This window comes from Cnephaeus nilssonii (assembly GCF_951640355.1).
Source record: "Cnephaeus nilssonii genome assembly, chromosome: 10".
Classification (NCBI taxonomy): Eukaryota; Metazoa; Chordata; class Mammalia; order Chiroptera; family Vespertilionidae; genus Cnephaeus; species Cnephaeus nilssonii.
Window position 1 is genome coordinate 36,357,355 of NC_137081.1, and position 14,524 is coordinate 36,371,878.

Below are 14,524 nucleotides of genomic sequence, written 5' to 3' on the forward strand. Positions count from 1 at the left end.
AGACTGTCCCTCTCTGTCCATGTTTGTCACCCCAAGTCACACTATCCTGTATGTGTCCAGCTCTTCCTTGACCTCAAAGCAACATGGTTTGGTTTTCTACTCAAGAGCTATTATAAGCAACTTGTTGCTAATTTAATCAAATTGCACCCTTTTTAGCCTGTTAAAGGCAGCTTTAATCATCTGCACGGACAGAACAGCTTTATTTATTTTTTTTTTTTATTTTTTTATTTTTTGACAGAACAGCTTTAAATGGAAAGGCCATATACATGTGGTGGGTTCTTTCTCAAAAGTGTCAGTCTGTCTAAATGAGGACAGACTCACATTAAGAAAGTGGAGCACCCCAAGGGTTAAGGTGGGAGCAGCAGGTCTACTCTTCGGTAGCGCACATGGCCGCCCTCACTCAGCTGTTTACCATCCTCCTGGGTTTTTTAATGAGACCTGATTCATGTCTGATAAAACCACATCTATGCATAGAGCTTAAATAAATAAATAAATAATGTACAGCATTCATTAAAATAATTTTCTGTATTGTAGTTCACTAAAATATTCACATTTTTAAAATTTGATGGATATGCATATATACAAAGTCTACTTTGTTTTATTAATGTGGGGATTAGACATTAAGAAAGGTAGAAGCAACAAGGAGGTCCCATTGAGGAGCAGACAACCAGGCAATGGCCCAGGCCAGCCTCGGCATGTTAGAAGCTGTGTCTTCATGAGCTGGGGCCTCTGTAATGGCTCTCTCTGCTTAGACCTCAGAGCCTGTTCCTTATTTTCAGTGTGATGGACACAGTGTTCATAAAGAATAACTCAAAAAAGTATTCTTCAGAAAGTAGCTGCTGTATTTTGAGTAGATAACGATGGAAGTGTCATCATCCCAGCTTAGAGTATCTCTTGTATTTTCCATTTCATGTTGTTCTTTTTTCATCCTCATTTATTCAGGTCATTAATTAGAAAAATAAATATATGTAATTTTAAGTAGATACATGTCTTTGAAATCTTACTTTGATTATCTGTCATCAGAAATAACCAATTTATATTTGTTGCTGTATTATAATTGTAATTTTTTTCAACTCTTAGAAAGGTGGAAAATGAGGACATGAATAAAGATCAGATCTTGCTGGAAAAAGAAGCTGAGGTAAGTAGAAAAGTATTTTAAATCTAAAGCTGTTTATATCAAGAATACTATTTATAATTAGCTTCTTATAGCTTCCCTGATTTTTAAGAAGGAATATATTTCATGTAGCTAATGTACTTCATATACACATCTATATATAATATGCCTATTCTTTTTCATGTATTATCTCATTTAATCTCCAATCGAAATTTAGTGAAAAAGCTTGGAACCAGTGAGAATTTAGTAACATGACTGATTTTGTAATATGTTCATAAATCAGCTTTCCTATACATAGGTAATAACTAATTAAAAAATAGAATGAGAAACTGCTATTCACAATCATTAACAAATTTATGAAGAAATATGTAGGACTTACATGGGGAAAGAAACTAGAAAACTACTGACAATTTTCAAAATTTTAATAAAGACCTAACTTTTTAGGATGCTTAATACAAAGATCACAGTTTTCTCTAAATTTAATGCAATCCCAGCAGACTTGTGTGTGCTTGTCTAGTTTTTACTTTGAGGGAAGAGGTTGATAAGATAATTGTAATGTTTCTGAAGACTAAGCAGGGGAAACACAGGATGCTGTTGGAAATAGACTAATGAGAAGAGGTTGGCTTTGGTGGTTATAGAGAAGTCAGAGAACAGTGGTCACCCTGAGAAGTTGGTCCAGTTGTGGGAGGCTGATTCAGTACATGTCAGGAACTAGGTCAGAAGGATGGAAATGTGCTCTGACAAAGCTGGCTTTGAGGTCTGTTGAATTGTGGGATCCAGACATACTTATTAAGTAATCCCAGAACAGGGCAGCCTTTTGGAAACAAAAATAAGACTCACTTTTTTGGCCAAATAAATTCAATATAGAGCAAATATTTAAATGTTAAAAACATAACCAAGCCCTGGCCAGTGTGGCTCAATTGGTTGGGTGGCATCCTGCTCACAGGAAGGTTGCCTGTTCAATTCTCCATCAGGGCACATGCCCAGGTTGTGGCTCCATTCCCCAGTAGGGAGTGTGCATGAGGCAGCCAATTGATGCTTCACTCTCACATTAATGTTTCTTTCTCTCCCTCTTCCTTCCTCTCTAAAAAATCAATTAAAATATTTTTTAAGAAACAGAACTAAAAAGTTACCTGAAGAAAATTTAGGTAAATAACTTATAATCCTTGCAAACCTTGAGGTCTTTTAAACATGTAGAAACCACAGTGATAGAATGGATAAGGATAGCAGAGGATGCACATTCTCCAGGGGAGTGACAGGGCTGTCCCATGGCCTGGGCTCACATTCTCCACTGGGTAGCCCCAGTCTCTTTCCCACCTTTTAGGTTTAAAAAATCTCTCATTGTCTTTATTTTGTTGATTAATTTCTTTTTTTATACTTGAATTGCTTATTCTTTCCATTTGCTCAGTTTTCTATTGAGTTGTTGCTCATTCTACTGGTTTGTTAATTCTTTTTTTTTTTTTTTTTTGGTTTGTTAATTCTTTGTCTTGTGTTGGGTAAGCATAGAAGTTAATATTAGGCCTCCCAGGACACCCATAAAGAATAAGGGCTAGCAGACCCTACACACAGTGATGTGTCCCTATCTTGTGCCCACAGCTCCGCCGCATGCAGGAGATGATCGCCAGGATGCAGGCACAGATGCAGCTGCAGATGCAGGGCGGAGACGGTGACGGCGCAGTTCACGGGCACCACGTGTGAGGTAGTGAGCTCAGGAGCAGCTTTGTTACTGACTCAGCCCGAACATAAAGGCAGGTGCCGCTGCCTCCTCAGGTTTTACTAAGAGTTGACATTTGGAAGCTCTGTATTCAAAGGGAAAGGGTTGCTCCTAAAAAAGGAAGCTTCTCTTCCACTCCTGTCTAGGAAAGATTTTTCATATTTTCCAAGCTTATAAATATGATTAACAATACAAGAAAAACTATATTAAAGTAACTTTTATTAGTTAGGGTTAGTAGTTAATTAAAGCTGGAAATATCTCTTCAAAGAGAATTTTAAGTGTTAAATAGCTTATCAGACCAAAAGCAAAGCTGGTAAAACAGGTGAATTATTCCTGGTGGGCAGGGTTACCCTGATAGAGGTTGCTGACCTCCCTGTTCCTCACCACAGCTCTGCTCCAACCCATGGTAATAGTGAGTGATTCAGTAGGTATCTGGCCTCCCTGCTTGAAGGGACTCTACAGACAGGGGACCCACCTTCCTCTGGATAGGTGGGCATTTCAGAGCTGTTTAGTGGCTGTTGCATCATCTCAAGAGAAAGGAGGAAGCAGTCACATGGAGTTAGGTAGAGGCAATCCCTGTCCTCAGAAGAAAGATGACTGGCGCTGGACAGAGTCTGAGCTGGCTCAGGTCTGAGGAGAAGCTTGACGGCAGGGAGAGCATTTGCACTGCACATTAGGGACCTCACTGTAGAAGCATGAGGGTGTTGATGAAAACAGGTAGGGATGTAACATTAGGAATGACTTGGGCTTAGCTGACACATGGCAGAATTGATGAGATAAAAGGCAAGAGTCCTCCATGACAGACAGACTGGTGATAAAGGAAGGACCTAGAGCATAACCAGGGCATTGGTCACCAAACAAAGTTCCTGCCCTCATGTGTTTTATTGGGAAGGGTTTTAGTTACGAAATATATTCACCAAAAAGCACAAGTACAGTTGTCCAATATAAGTAGTTACTGTCCTGGGACCGACCATGTAACCCTACCTGGGTCAGAGTTGGTTGAAACCTTAGCACAGTCCCAGGGTATATGCTGAGTTCACACTTTGCCAATAAGGACATTGCCGCTGTGCAAGCATTTAAAATTATTTGTCTTCAGTCATATAACTAGTGACTTCAGAGGCTGATTCTGCATGTGCAAGTTGGCACCCACTGGCTACTTCAGGGTAAAGTGGAAAGAAGCAAGGACTCCGGGGGCCTCTATTGAGGTGGGAGGGGGCAGTAGATGTTGGCTGGGTTCCTCTGACCTTACTGCTGCTCTTTTTAAAACTTTAATTATGGAATTAGGGAAATTCTACTTTAGGTACATAAAATTGATTTATATTTTTGTGTACTTTGCAGTTTTGCAGTCCTAATTTCCTGGAGCCTCATAAATGATATTTTGATTTTGCTAACTCTGTCGTTAGCAAAAATGAGCCCAACCACTTTCTGCACACTGTTAACAGAAAAAGCATGCTGTTAATGGTCAAAGCAGCAGGCATTGCATCCCTCCCATTTAAACGTGTTGTTTTCTTTTTTTCAGAAAACATTTTGCAAGATAAAGAAAGCATTCCAAATGAGAAATACAGCTCTGTGTTTTCAAGAAATTGTTGGAGAAGTGAGCATCCATACTTTACAGTGCCTGTGGCCCAAGAATTTAATTTTTTAAAAAATTTTTGATGTGTTCTTTTGTATGAAGTACTTTTAACATTTATATTCATTACTAGAGGGTAGACTTTATATTTTGTGAGTGAACTTTGCATTTTCATTTTCGTCCACCTTAACTAACCACTAATGTTAGAATTCATTTCCAGGGATCAGTCGGCACGTACGTTAAAATGATTTGACTGGCCTAACCAACTAGTCATGGAGGAGCACTCCTGATTTGTTATTTACCCCAAATGTTCTCAATGGTAGACATATGGATCTAATGACATAGAAGGTACCCTGCCATTTACTAACCTGGAGCACCGTATGGGAATTCTTCCCTGCCTTCCTTTCTGTTTGATCACAACACCCAAGACCAGTTTTGCTGCTACAATACAATACCATTAATTCATCTGCACATTCATCTGTTTACCAAATGAAAAATAATTACCAAATGAGATATATGCTTATACTTAAGTAGCTTTCTTTTAAAAACAGGCTTTTAGGGATAAATTTTAGAAATTTTTGCATTCTTATACTAGCTCATTTTTTAAACCACTGGGCAGGGAGAACTTGTTACAGCCACTTTTTGTAGTGTTTTCCACTAATACTGGTTATACTCTGCTATGGAAAAAGAGTATCCATGAGCTCCAGTTCATATTGCAACTAAGATTCTTATCAACACAATGAGAGTCAATAAACTATTTTCACTCCACTAAGTTAAAAAATAACTTTTTAAGGAAAATTAGCAGTTGATCTGTTCAGAAACTGACCTTTTGTATTTTTATACTGCACTTTAATATATTTCTGTAATTAAAGGTGTAGAAGATCTGCCTCAGGAGTGAAAATTGGGGTCCTTTGGTGGGTAGGTGAGTGCCAAACCCAGATTCGGCTTTCCTTTAATTCTTTTTTGAATGGTTTTCTGAAGAGAGGAAAATCGCAGTAGTCTTTTTTTTTTTTTTTTTTTTTTAATGTGTGGATTGTGTGTCCTATTTTTAGCCATTGTCATTTCCTTTGTTATGTGTAATACAAATTTCTCCATGTATCATGTAAGAATGAAAAACACTTCAAAACTACACCATGGACTATTTGCAGGTGCTGCCAGTCAAAGCCCTTCCTGGTGGGTTCTCTGTGCTCTGTGGCCTTGGCCCTTCCGTTCCCTCCTGTCATGTCTTCATCCTTCACTGTAGCACTCAACACTCTGCACTCCCAGGGTGCTGATGCTCCAAGGCCTGCTTTTATTCAACATTTCTACTGAAGTTGAAAAAGAAAGTGACAGATGAAAGGAGACCTAGAGGGAGCAGGTGCTGGTTCACTATTTTCATTTTGCTAAAACAGGAGGGGTTAAAATAGAGAAAATGCTTAATCTGCGAATGAGGAGGGTTTTTTGGTTTTGGTCAAAAAATAACATGAGGTCAAAATATGTTACCAAAGTGTACTGCAGAAAATAATGTGTTCTTGCTAACTTGTCCCCTCACTGTTAACAATTGTGAAGGGTCAAAAGCTTTAGGTTTAGGCATATTTTGCAAAGTTTTCAAAAAGAAAAAGTGTTCCATGACTTGAGAGTACCATCAAGGCCAATTACTTGGGTTATTTTGGCACTTATTAACTGCTAATAAAAGCTGTTTAAAGGGAGGCAGGGGGACATTTGCAAGTGATCTGTATAAGCCTTGTGTGTGTTTGAGTAAAACTATTTGGGGCTGACTGCACCTAGTAATGGTTATGCGGGATGGGTGGACCTACACCTTTATACTTTTAAATCTTTTTTTTTCCATTGCTCAAACTGAAATAGTTTTGCTACTAGATAACTGTTATTTTACTAAGCCATACTCCTTACTTATAGAATTGTATTTTGAAAAAATTTTATACAGCCATTTTGTATCCATTGAAACTAATCTTTCATCAATAAAGCACTATTGTTTAGAGGTTAAAGTAGTATTCCTCATTATTGGTTCTTTCCCGAGGAAAGGTGTAAGGTCTTCTGGGAAAGGTTCAAAGCCCTTCAAATGTGTGTCTAAAGTCAGGTAAATTACTAGCATCAATAGCATCAGCATTCAACAATTTTGTATTGGCAATCCAGTTCCAAAGGAAAGCCATAAAGACTGGAAAAGGAATTACTTACAGATGATCTGATCTCCTACATAAAGTGAAAGAAGGTCTGATAAAACTTAGCACTAGTAAGAGTTAAATGATGTCTACTCACTAATAAATTTTACCTAGGGCTCTGGCCAGGTAGCTATTTCAGTTGGTTAGAGCATCCTCCAGATGCACCAAGTTGCAGGCTGAATCCTCAGTCAGGGTACATACAAAAATCAACCAATGAATGCATCAATAAGTGGGCAAGCAAATTGATGTTTCTCTAAAATCAATAAAATTTTTACAAAAAATTTAGTGATAAAAATCTCATTCACTGTGGCAGCAGCTACTAAATACCTGGAAGTACAATGAATGACAAATAGAAACCATATCTATTCTGAATATTACTAAGATTAGTAAGGAAAGTTCCTCTACAATTAAACATTTTAAAAACCTGGACTGTAAGGCTGATCTGGAGGTCTGGACAGCGCTTGCTGTCTCTAGTTCCTTCTCTCGGCCCCCTGTGTAGGCAGTATGCTAGCTGCAGCCTCCACAGGGTCACCCGCCCTCTAACCAGGCTCTCCAGTTTGCAGTCCCCCATGGCGCTATGCACCTGTTGTGGGGTGGGGTTAGTGGGGCTTTGCGCCACCCTAGGGGCAGTGAGTGCAGCCGCTGGGGGTACTGACGTGAGGGCTGGCGGTGGTGTCACTGGGGGCTGTTAAGAGGGAAGTCCCAGGAGGAGCTGTGGAGGGCTTGGGGGGGTCAGGAGGAGGGAGGGTCTCTGCCGCGCCTGGGACCTGAGCCTCCCCTACCCGGAGCGACACTTACTCCCATCTCGGCTTTTAGGAAACGAGGTATCGGGCATGGCTCAGGAGTCGGGAGCACTGTAGAAGTCGCCTCGAAGACAACCCCATTCCGTTTTGGAGTAATCCCCTCTACAGCCTTAGCGGGTAAGGCCGCGGTGCCAGGACCATACCCACCTCGAAGGGCACTTTGGGCGTGGCCTTGAAGGGTGCGCAGTTCATTCACCGAGCCTCTGGAAGGAGAAGGAGTATGAGCTCCTGCGAGCCGGGAGGGGGCGGTGGTGTAACATTTCCATACTTGGGTCGGGGTCGGAAAGCAGGAGTGGTCCTCAAAGGCTGAAAGGCTGCGGTTCTCCAAGAGGAATGAATCTCCGCCGCGTCACATCCTCCTGTTTCACTCGGTGCCTTTAGGCTACGGTCTCGGTAGCCCTAGAAGTGCAATGGGTGGAATTTAACCCTTTGCACTCGCTTGCTTTTTTCTCGATTCCTGCTACCGATGCTAACCGTGTCGAGTCACACTCGACATCCGAGTGCAAAATTAAGAAGGATGACACCGCCGGTAGCGGAGGGAGCGTCTAGGAGGGGAACCACGCCGGGCCCTCAGAGGCGAAGCCCCGCCCAGACCCAAGTCCAGGCCCCGCCCAGGACCGAGTCCGGGCCCCGCCCAGGACCGAGTCCGGGTCCCGCCCAGCGAGCCCGAGGCCCTGCTCCCTAGCCGAAGCCACGCCCAGGACAGAGTCCGGCTTAGAGAGCCGAGTTTCTGATGATTTGCATTAGAATCCACACGGGCCCCTCCGCCTCCCCGCCCACTCCAGGTTCGTTCACCAATCAGAATTCAATGCCGCGCTTCCAGACAAGCCAATCGGCGGCGTGTCCGCGGGGGAGGGGGTGGGGCTCCGGGCTGGGGCGGGGGCGCGGCGCGGCCCGCGGGCAGTCGGGAGCGGGCGGAGCCGGCGGAGGACCGGAGGCCGCTGCTGGAGACTGCACGGGCGGTCTGGCGGGTGAGGACCGGGGGCTGCAAGGACGCGGGGGCGGGCGGCGGAAGCCGAGGCCGAGTGTCTGGGCAGGGCGTGCGTATGTACCGCGGCGTCCCGCGCGCCTCATACAGCGGCCCACGGGAGGAGTCCACGCCCGCGCTCGCGAGGCCTTCTAGGACGGCGGGCCCCGTGAGAGGAGGGCCATGTGTGGGGAGCCCACCGCCTGAGGCCTGTGGTGCCCCGGCAGGGCCCCGCGTGGAGCCCGTGGGTGGGCTGGGCGCAGAGTGTCCCGTGGTGTGATGGTAGTGCCCAACGTGGAGTCTCCGCTGTGCCCCGCGTGGAGGCCCAGGGGCGGGTGGGACGGAGAGTGCCCCGCGCGGAGGCCCAGATGTGCACTGTGGAGGCCTGCGCAGAGCCACAGGTGGCAGCTGCCCCTGGTTGGCGTGGACCAGGCCCTTCTTGGCCTTTCCTTATATTGTATCTTAAAGGTAGGAATTCGGTGTTAGGTATTCAAGTTTTTACTCCACTAAGGTCTGGAAATATTGTACTCCTAAGGCAGTGGGGAGCCTTCTAAAGGAAAACCATGAAGGGTGGGACCAGTATGTGGTCCAGTCCATCACATAAACATCTTTTTCATTTACCCTGGTCCTCGTCAGTAATGCCTGTGAAAAAACAAAACAGGTATGTTGATGGAAATAACGTCAATACATAATGTAAAGAAAAAATGGGAAGACTTAGGGCCCAGGGCTAAATCTTTAGAGAGTGGTTTTTCTTTCTACCTTAGTTTTGTTTCCATGAGGTAGCTTTGGCTGGACCACTATGGAAATGTTTGATAACCATCAGGCGGCCCTGGGTTAGAGTGTAGACTGTGTTGCAACAGAGGACACAGATTTTCTCGATGCCAGCGAGATGGGAGAAGACATTTGAGGTAGCACCATGGAGTGACCTTTACTTGTAGACCAAATTTTAATTTTCTGTAACTGCTATTTTTTGAAACATTTTTCTGAGTTCCTGGACACCAGAAGACATAATTCTGTGTTGAGTTGTGAATCGTGTCATGCTGGTTGTTTTGTTTGGTTCTTTCAAAATCTGCAGAGAGGTGGCCAGTTTGCATGGCACCATTTTAAAGGAGAGGCAGTGGAGTAATTGGTATGGGCCCTGCCCCATTTACTGCACATTCATGGCCCAGTTTGCACGGATGTGCATCCTCCTGAACTGCACAAGTTTGGGCTCATTTACACATGTGAACATCTTTTCGTAGTGGACTTCCAAGTTCTTTCTGTACTATTTCCTTTCCCAAAGAAGTTTATATAGCATTAGTTTATTGCTGCCTCAACAAGGTTCCTTGTTGATAAAATGGGGTTAAAATTTACCTCAGAGGGTTGTTGTGAGGACTGATAGGATAGCTGCTAGCAAGATGCCTGGTACACAGTCAGTGCTTAATAAATGTTAGCTATTCTGTTCTCAGGTGAAAGATTAGTCTGAGTAGACAGCGAGAAGTGGACGGGATTTAAGCAGTTATCCTGCATGGAGGGAAGGATATACACTGAATTGACAAAGCAAAGACTGATGCAGGAATAATTCTATGCAAGTTCTTTAAACCCATATAGCCACAAGGAATTCTGTCCTCCTTTCCTAACACTCCTACCATAGTCACATCAACACCTCTATACTCAGACAGTAAGAGGTTTTTCTTATTGCTGCTTCCCCTTTCAGGTTTGTTTGCTTTTTTCCTTCACCCACTTTCTTATCAGTTTACCAATGGGTCATGAGCTTCCTGCACACAGAATAGTGTTTGGTATGCAGGAAAACCGCAGTCACTCCGGGTTTTACCTTGGCAGCAGACTAAAAAAGGTGAGGGTTCCACAAAACTTAATATGAAAAAATCCCCATGTTTGGTGAGTTTCTAGGGAGCAGTTACATTGGTGGTGATTCTGTAAATTGAGCTAATCTTTTTGGAGAGCAACTGGCAGTGTGTGATAATGACTGTGATTTTGGAATTCCAGTTTTTAAAACAAATTCTAATATGCATGGAATAGCACTCCACAGCCAATAAGCATGTTCTGGCAACCCCATTCTTGTCCTTCCCTCCCAAAACATTTGAAATGTGTTAAAAAACATGGCTTAACCAAAAAGGCGAAACTGTGTACACAGCAATTATATGTTGTAAAAATATGTGAGGACGTGGACAAGGATCAGAAGTGAAATTAGAATGATATAAGTAGTTTTATTTAGAGTCATAGGATTGTTTTATCCCTAAACTGGTATTTGGTTTATAGCCATTTTAAAATTCAAACGCAAAATGTTACTATAATGTAGGATGCAGTGATGACTCTTTCTTCAGCCCATCTCTCCCAGCTCATTCTCCTCATTGTTTTCTCAGCTATAGACCAGAAGTAGGTGTGAAATTGCATCCAGACCTCTTAGGTTGGGCCACGACACCCTCACTGCCCAGCCCGCCATGGACATCCTTGGGGCCCCAGCCACACACAGCCTTCCATTCTTACCCAGCAGTCCCATGCCTGTGCACACTGCTCTTTGTCCAGCTCGTCTCCTGTCAACTGCAAGGCCCAGCTCCAACTTCAGGCCTGGGAAGCCTCTCTGGGTCAGGCTAGCAGCACTCCCTTCCTCGATGTTACCTCGTACTTTCTGTTCTCTGGTACTGCAGTGGGGAGGTGCTCCTGGCTACTTACATGGTTGTCTCCCCTTCTAGATCTTTGTGTCCCTGTGCTTGCCATCCGGGGTCCTTCAAAGCAGAGAGGAGACAGTACACCATGGAATCAGGGTGGGGTCACTTGCAGAGCTGAGTGACCATGAGCAAGTCACTAACCTTTCTGCACCTGGGTTCCTTGGTCTGTAAATGGGATCCTGAGGGTCAAATGCGATGACATGGAGGAGGGTGTGGCATGGGCTCCTAGCAATGACGGTCACTCAGGATGTGGTGGCTCTTGGAATATGCACCAGGACCTTCTTTAGGCCTGATGCAGGTGCTGTCTTCTCATTGAGGCCTTCCCACTCCCTCTCCACCTGTCAAATCTCATCTGCTGTCTTTACATTCGCCATGGACTTACCACCATTTAGCACATTCTCTTCTTTATATTCTTCCACTATAATGGAAGGGATTTTCTCTCTCTTGTAAAGTCCTGTATCCTTAAGTACTTAGACTTGCTTGATACACACTAGGCACTCAATAAAATTAATTAGATTTCATTTGGGGCAAGGGCAGATGCCAAATTTTATGGGGCCTGAAACACAGTTGGGCGAAGGAGGGCCTCTTTAAGACAAGAATACAATGTTACAAATAAAAATCAATTCTGAAAGTGAATAATTATTAAGAATTATAAAAAACAAATAAGTTACAGATTTAAAGAATCTGACCAGGAACACAAATCACTAAATCCCAGAAAATAGCACGTTTGTTAATTACCTGATACATGCTATAATACTTTTTCTTTGTGCACTTTTTAATTGCCTCTTCATATGACAGAGAATGAAAAGAATTTAGTGATTCCTCTAGCATAGTTGATAAAAAAATTTTTATTATTGATAGACACAGAAAACATGATTTCATGTATAGACATATTTGCTGTTTCTAGTACAGCTACAGCTGGGTGTCTTGGAAAAGTATGAGTTCTTTTAAATTCTATTTTGCACAATTCCATTAAAAAAAGTAGAAAAAATCTATGGTACATTTATAATTATATTTCTACATTATCAATTTTTCTGACAGGAGCGCCACAGGTTTTCAAGCCTTGTTTCTGCCCACTGCCCACACGCTTCCAGTGCTAGCCCTGATGTACTCAGTCAGGTGCTGCGGCCCCCACCTGGCCCTTTGTCTCAGCCCCTGGTGAGCAGGCACAGTGCTATAACAGTATTCCTGGAAGCCACACTTGCACTGAGATGGCTGGTCATAACTTAAGTAACTGCAAACAACATAAATGAATCCCATTAAACCTAAAATAAATGTCTCCAACTCATTGCGCCCTTAGCTGGATCTAAAATGCCCCTTCTAAGCAACCTGATATAAAGGGAAAGGGAGAGAGTGCAAAGAGGCAACAGTCTTAGTCCATTGCAATTAGAATATTTTTTGCAAATTTTACAAAAGGCTCTAATGATAGGCACAGTTTGTATAGGACCTTGGGAGAGGCCAGTGCAAGTGAGGGGCCAAAAATCTGAGGTAGAATAGCTGCTTTTGCAGGGGTAGTTTCTGGCCCTTTGCTTGATGCCAGATGATACAGTAGAGCTCGTGGGGCGAGGGAGCTCTGAGCATCCTCCAGCCGCCAATGAGAAAGTATTTGGGAAGGAGAAAGCACACTAGGCTATTTCACAGACTGTTTAAATTGCTAGGCTTCATTAATGCCTGTCTCCTTCACGATTCAAACCCCAGTGGTATTGGTGGTAGTTAACCAGGTGAATGTTGGGGGAACAAGTCTCTACAGCCATGGCTGCATAACGACCCAATAAGGGACTTCATATACAACAGTCTCCCAGAAATTTCCTGTCACCCAGTGATGTCGCAGCCATCACAACATCATAGTGCAACACATTACGTGTTTGTGGTGATGCTAGTGTAAAAAAACCTGCCGGCCGTATAAAAGTACAGCACATGCAGTTATGTACAGTACATAATACTTGAAAATGGTAATAAATGGCCATGTTACAGGTTTATGTATTTACTGTACTGTTCTTTTTATCGTTATTTTAGAGCAGGGGTGGGGAACTGTTTTTCTGCCAAAGGCCATTTGTATATTTATAACATCACTCGAAGGCCATACAAAATTATCAGCTTAAAAATTAGCCTGCTGCCCCGCCGCGGTGGCTCAGTGGTTGAGTGTCGACCTATGAACCAGGAGTTCGGTTTCCAGTCAGGGCACATGCCCCTGTTGCAGACTTAATCCCCAGTAGGGGGCATGAAGGAAGCAGCGGATCAATGATTCTCTCTCATCATTGATGTCTCTCTCTCCTTTCCTCTCCTTTCTTCTCTGAAATCAATAAAAATAAATTAGCCTACTATATCTGGTCAAACATATAGTTAACTTACCCCTAATACTTTGGCAGGGCTAGACCAAATGATTTCGCTGACCTTATATGGCCCACGGGCTGGACGTTCCCCATCCCTGTTTTAGAGTGTACTCTTCCTACTTATAAAAAAAAAATGTTTGCTGTAAAGCAGCAGCTGTGTTACACTGGCCACAGCCTCATACATCTGTGTTTACTGTCTCTTGATAGCATCATTTTCTCTTGTGCATGATTTAATCTCATGGTGTTTTGCCCAGTAATGTGCTGTCCAGGCTAGTAAACTGGGAACAATAGGCTGTCCCATATAGGTTTGTGTACGTGCTTCTATGATTTTTGCATCACCAAGTCACCTAATGATGCATTTCTTAGACTGTATCCCAGTCATTAACAGCACATGACTGTACCTGAACAAGAAATCTATTCCGGGTGTTCGAAAATATTAATTTTTATTTAAGTGAACTAATTTATTTAATTTTTAAATGGATTTTAGAGAGAGGAAGGGAGCGAGAGAAAGAACAAGAAACATCAGGATGAGAGAGGAACATCGACTGGTTGCCTTCCATATGCACCCCGACTGGGGTCAAACCCACAACCTGGGTATGTGTCCTAACGGAGAATTGAACCTGCCACCTTTCAGTGTAGGGGACAATGCTCCAACCAACTAAGCCGCAACAACCAGGGTTAAATGAACTATTTTAGAAAGAAGAGCAAGCACAACTAGAGGAAAGATGGAATAGTCCTTCCTGCTTTCTCTTGGCAGGTGAGCACACTATAAGTAACCCTACCGGTGAAGACTTCTAAAGCAGGTTGTAATTAACCAGTAGTCTACAGAAAAGCCATCTGATTTCAATAGTAATGGCAATTTGAAAAGTACAGATTATTGGAAGAAAGGAAATAGAAATCAACTTTCTCCCCTCTCCCAGAGATAACCACTGTAGACATGGTTTAGTGTGCACGGATGTCAATGTCTGGTTCCAAGAAGGCAGAATGTGCACACTCCACGCTGACTCTCCCACTGACTGTAGCTAGAGAGCCTGGACAGCTGCATGGAGCTATTTGGGGACTCTGACAAGTAAATGGTGACAGGCGGATTGGGGACAAAGGCCAGAATTTAAAGTACACTGCACCAACAGGGAGGTTCCTGTTTTTCTCTCAGCATCCCAGCCTGGTCTTCAGATATCTGAAACCCAGAGATGGG

General features: G+C 43.3%; 2 protein-coding genes across 9 annotated transcripts in view; both read left to right on the forward strand.

Annotated features, from left to right (window-relative positions):
• SEPTIN2 (septin 2) overlaps positions 1-6,393 on the forward strand; it is a 33,787-nt gene extending 27,394 nt beyond the window's left edge. For 2 of the 3 annotated variants that reach the window (XM_079782876.1, XM_079782877.1), the window contains 3 exons: positions 1,081-1,138; positions 2,711-2,813; positions 4,348-6,392. In XM_079782876.1, the coding sequence (XP_079639002.1) occupies positions 1,081-1,138; positions 2,711-2,812 (160 nt within the window). In that variant the 3' untranslated portion in view covers position 2,813; positions 4,348-6,392. Of the gene's footprint in view, positions 1-1,080; positions 1,139-2,710; positions 2,863-4,347 lie in introns of all 3 variants that reach the window. The other variant, XR_013814113.1, reaches the window with a different exon arrangement.
• Positions 6,394-7,285: 892 nt separating this feature from the next.
• Positions 7,286-14,524, forward strand: part of FARP2 (FERM, ARH/RhoGEF and pleckstrin domain protein 2) — a 100,322-nt gene continuing 93,083 nt past the window's right edge. For 4 of the 6 annotated variants that reach the window (XM_079782270.1, XM_079782275.1, XM_079782276.1 and 1 more), the window contains exon 1: positions 8,267-8,331. The gene's annotated coding sequence lies outside the window, so the exon portion shown is untranslated. Of the gene's footprint in view, positions 7,478-7,848; positions 8,146-8,266; positions 8,332-14,524 lie in introns of those variants that run through there. The other 2 variants (XM_079782273.1, XM_079782274.1) reach the window with 2 other exon arrangements.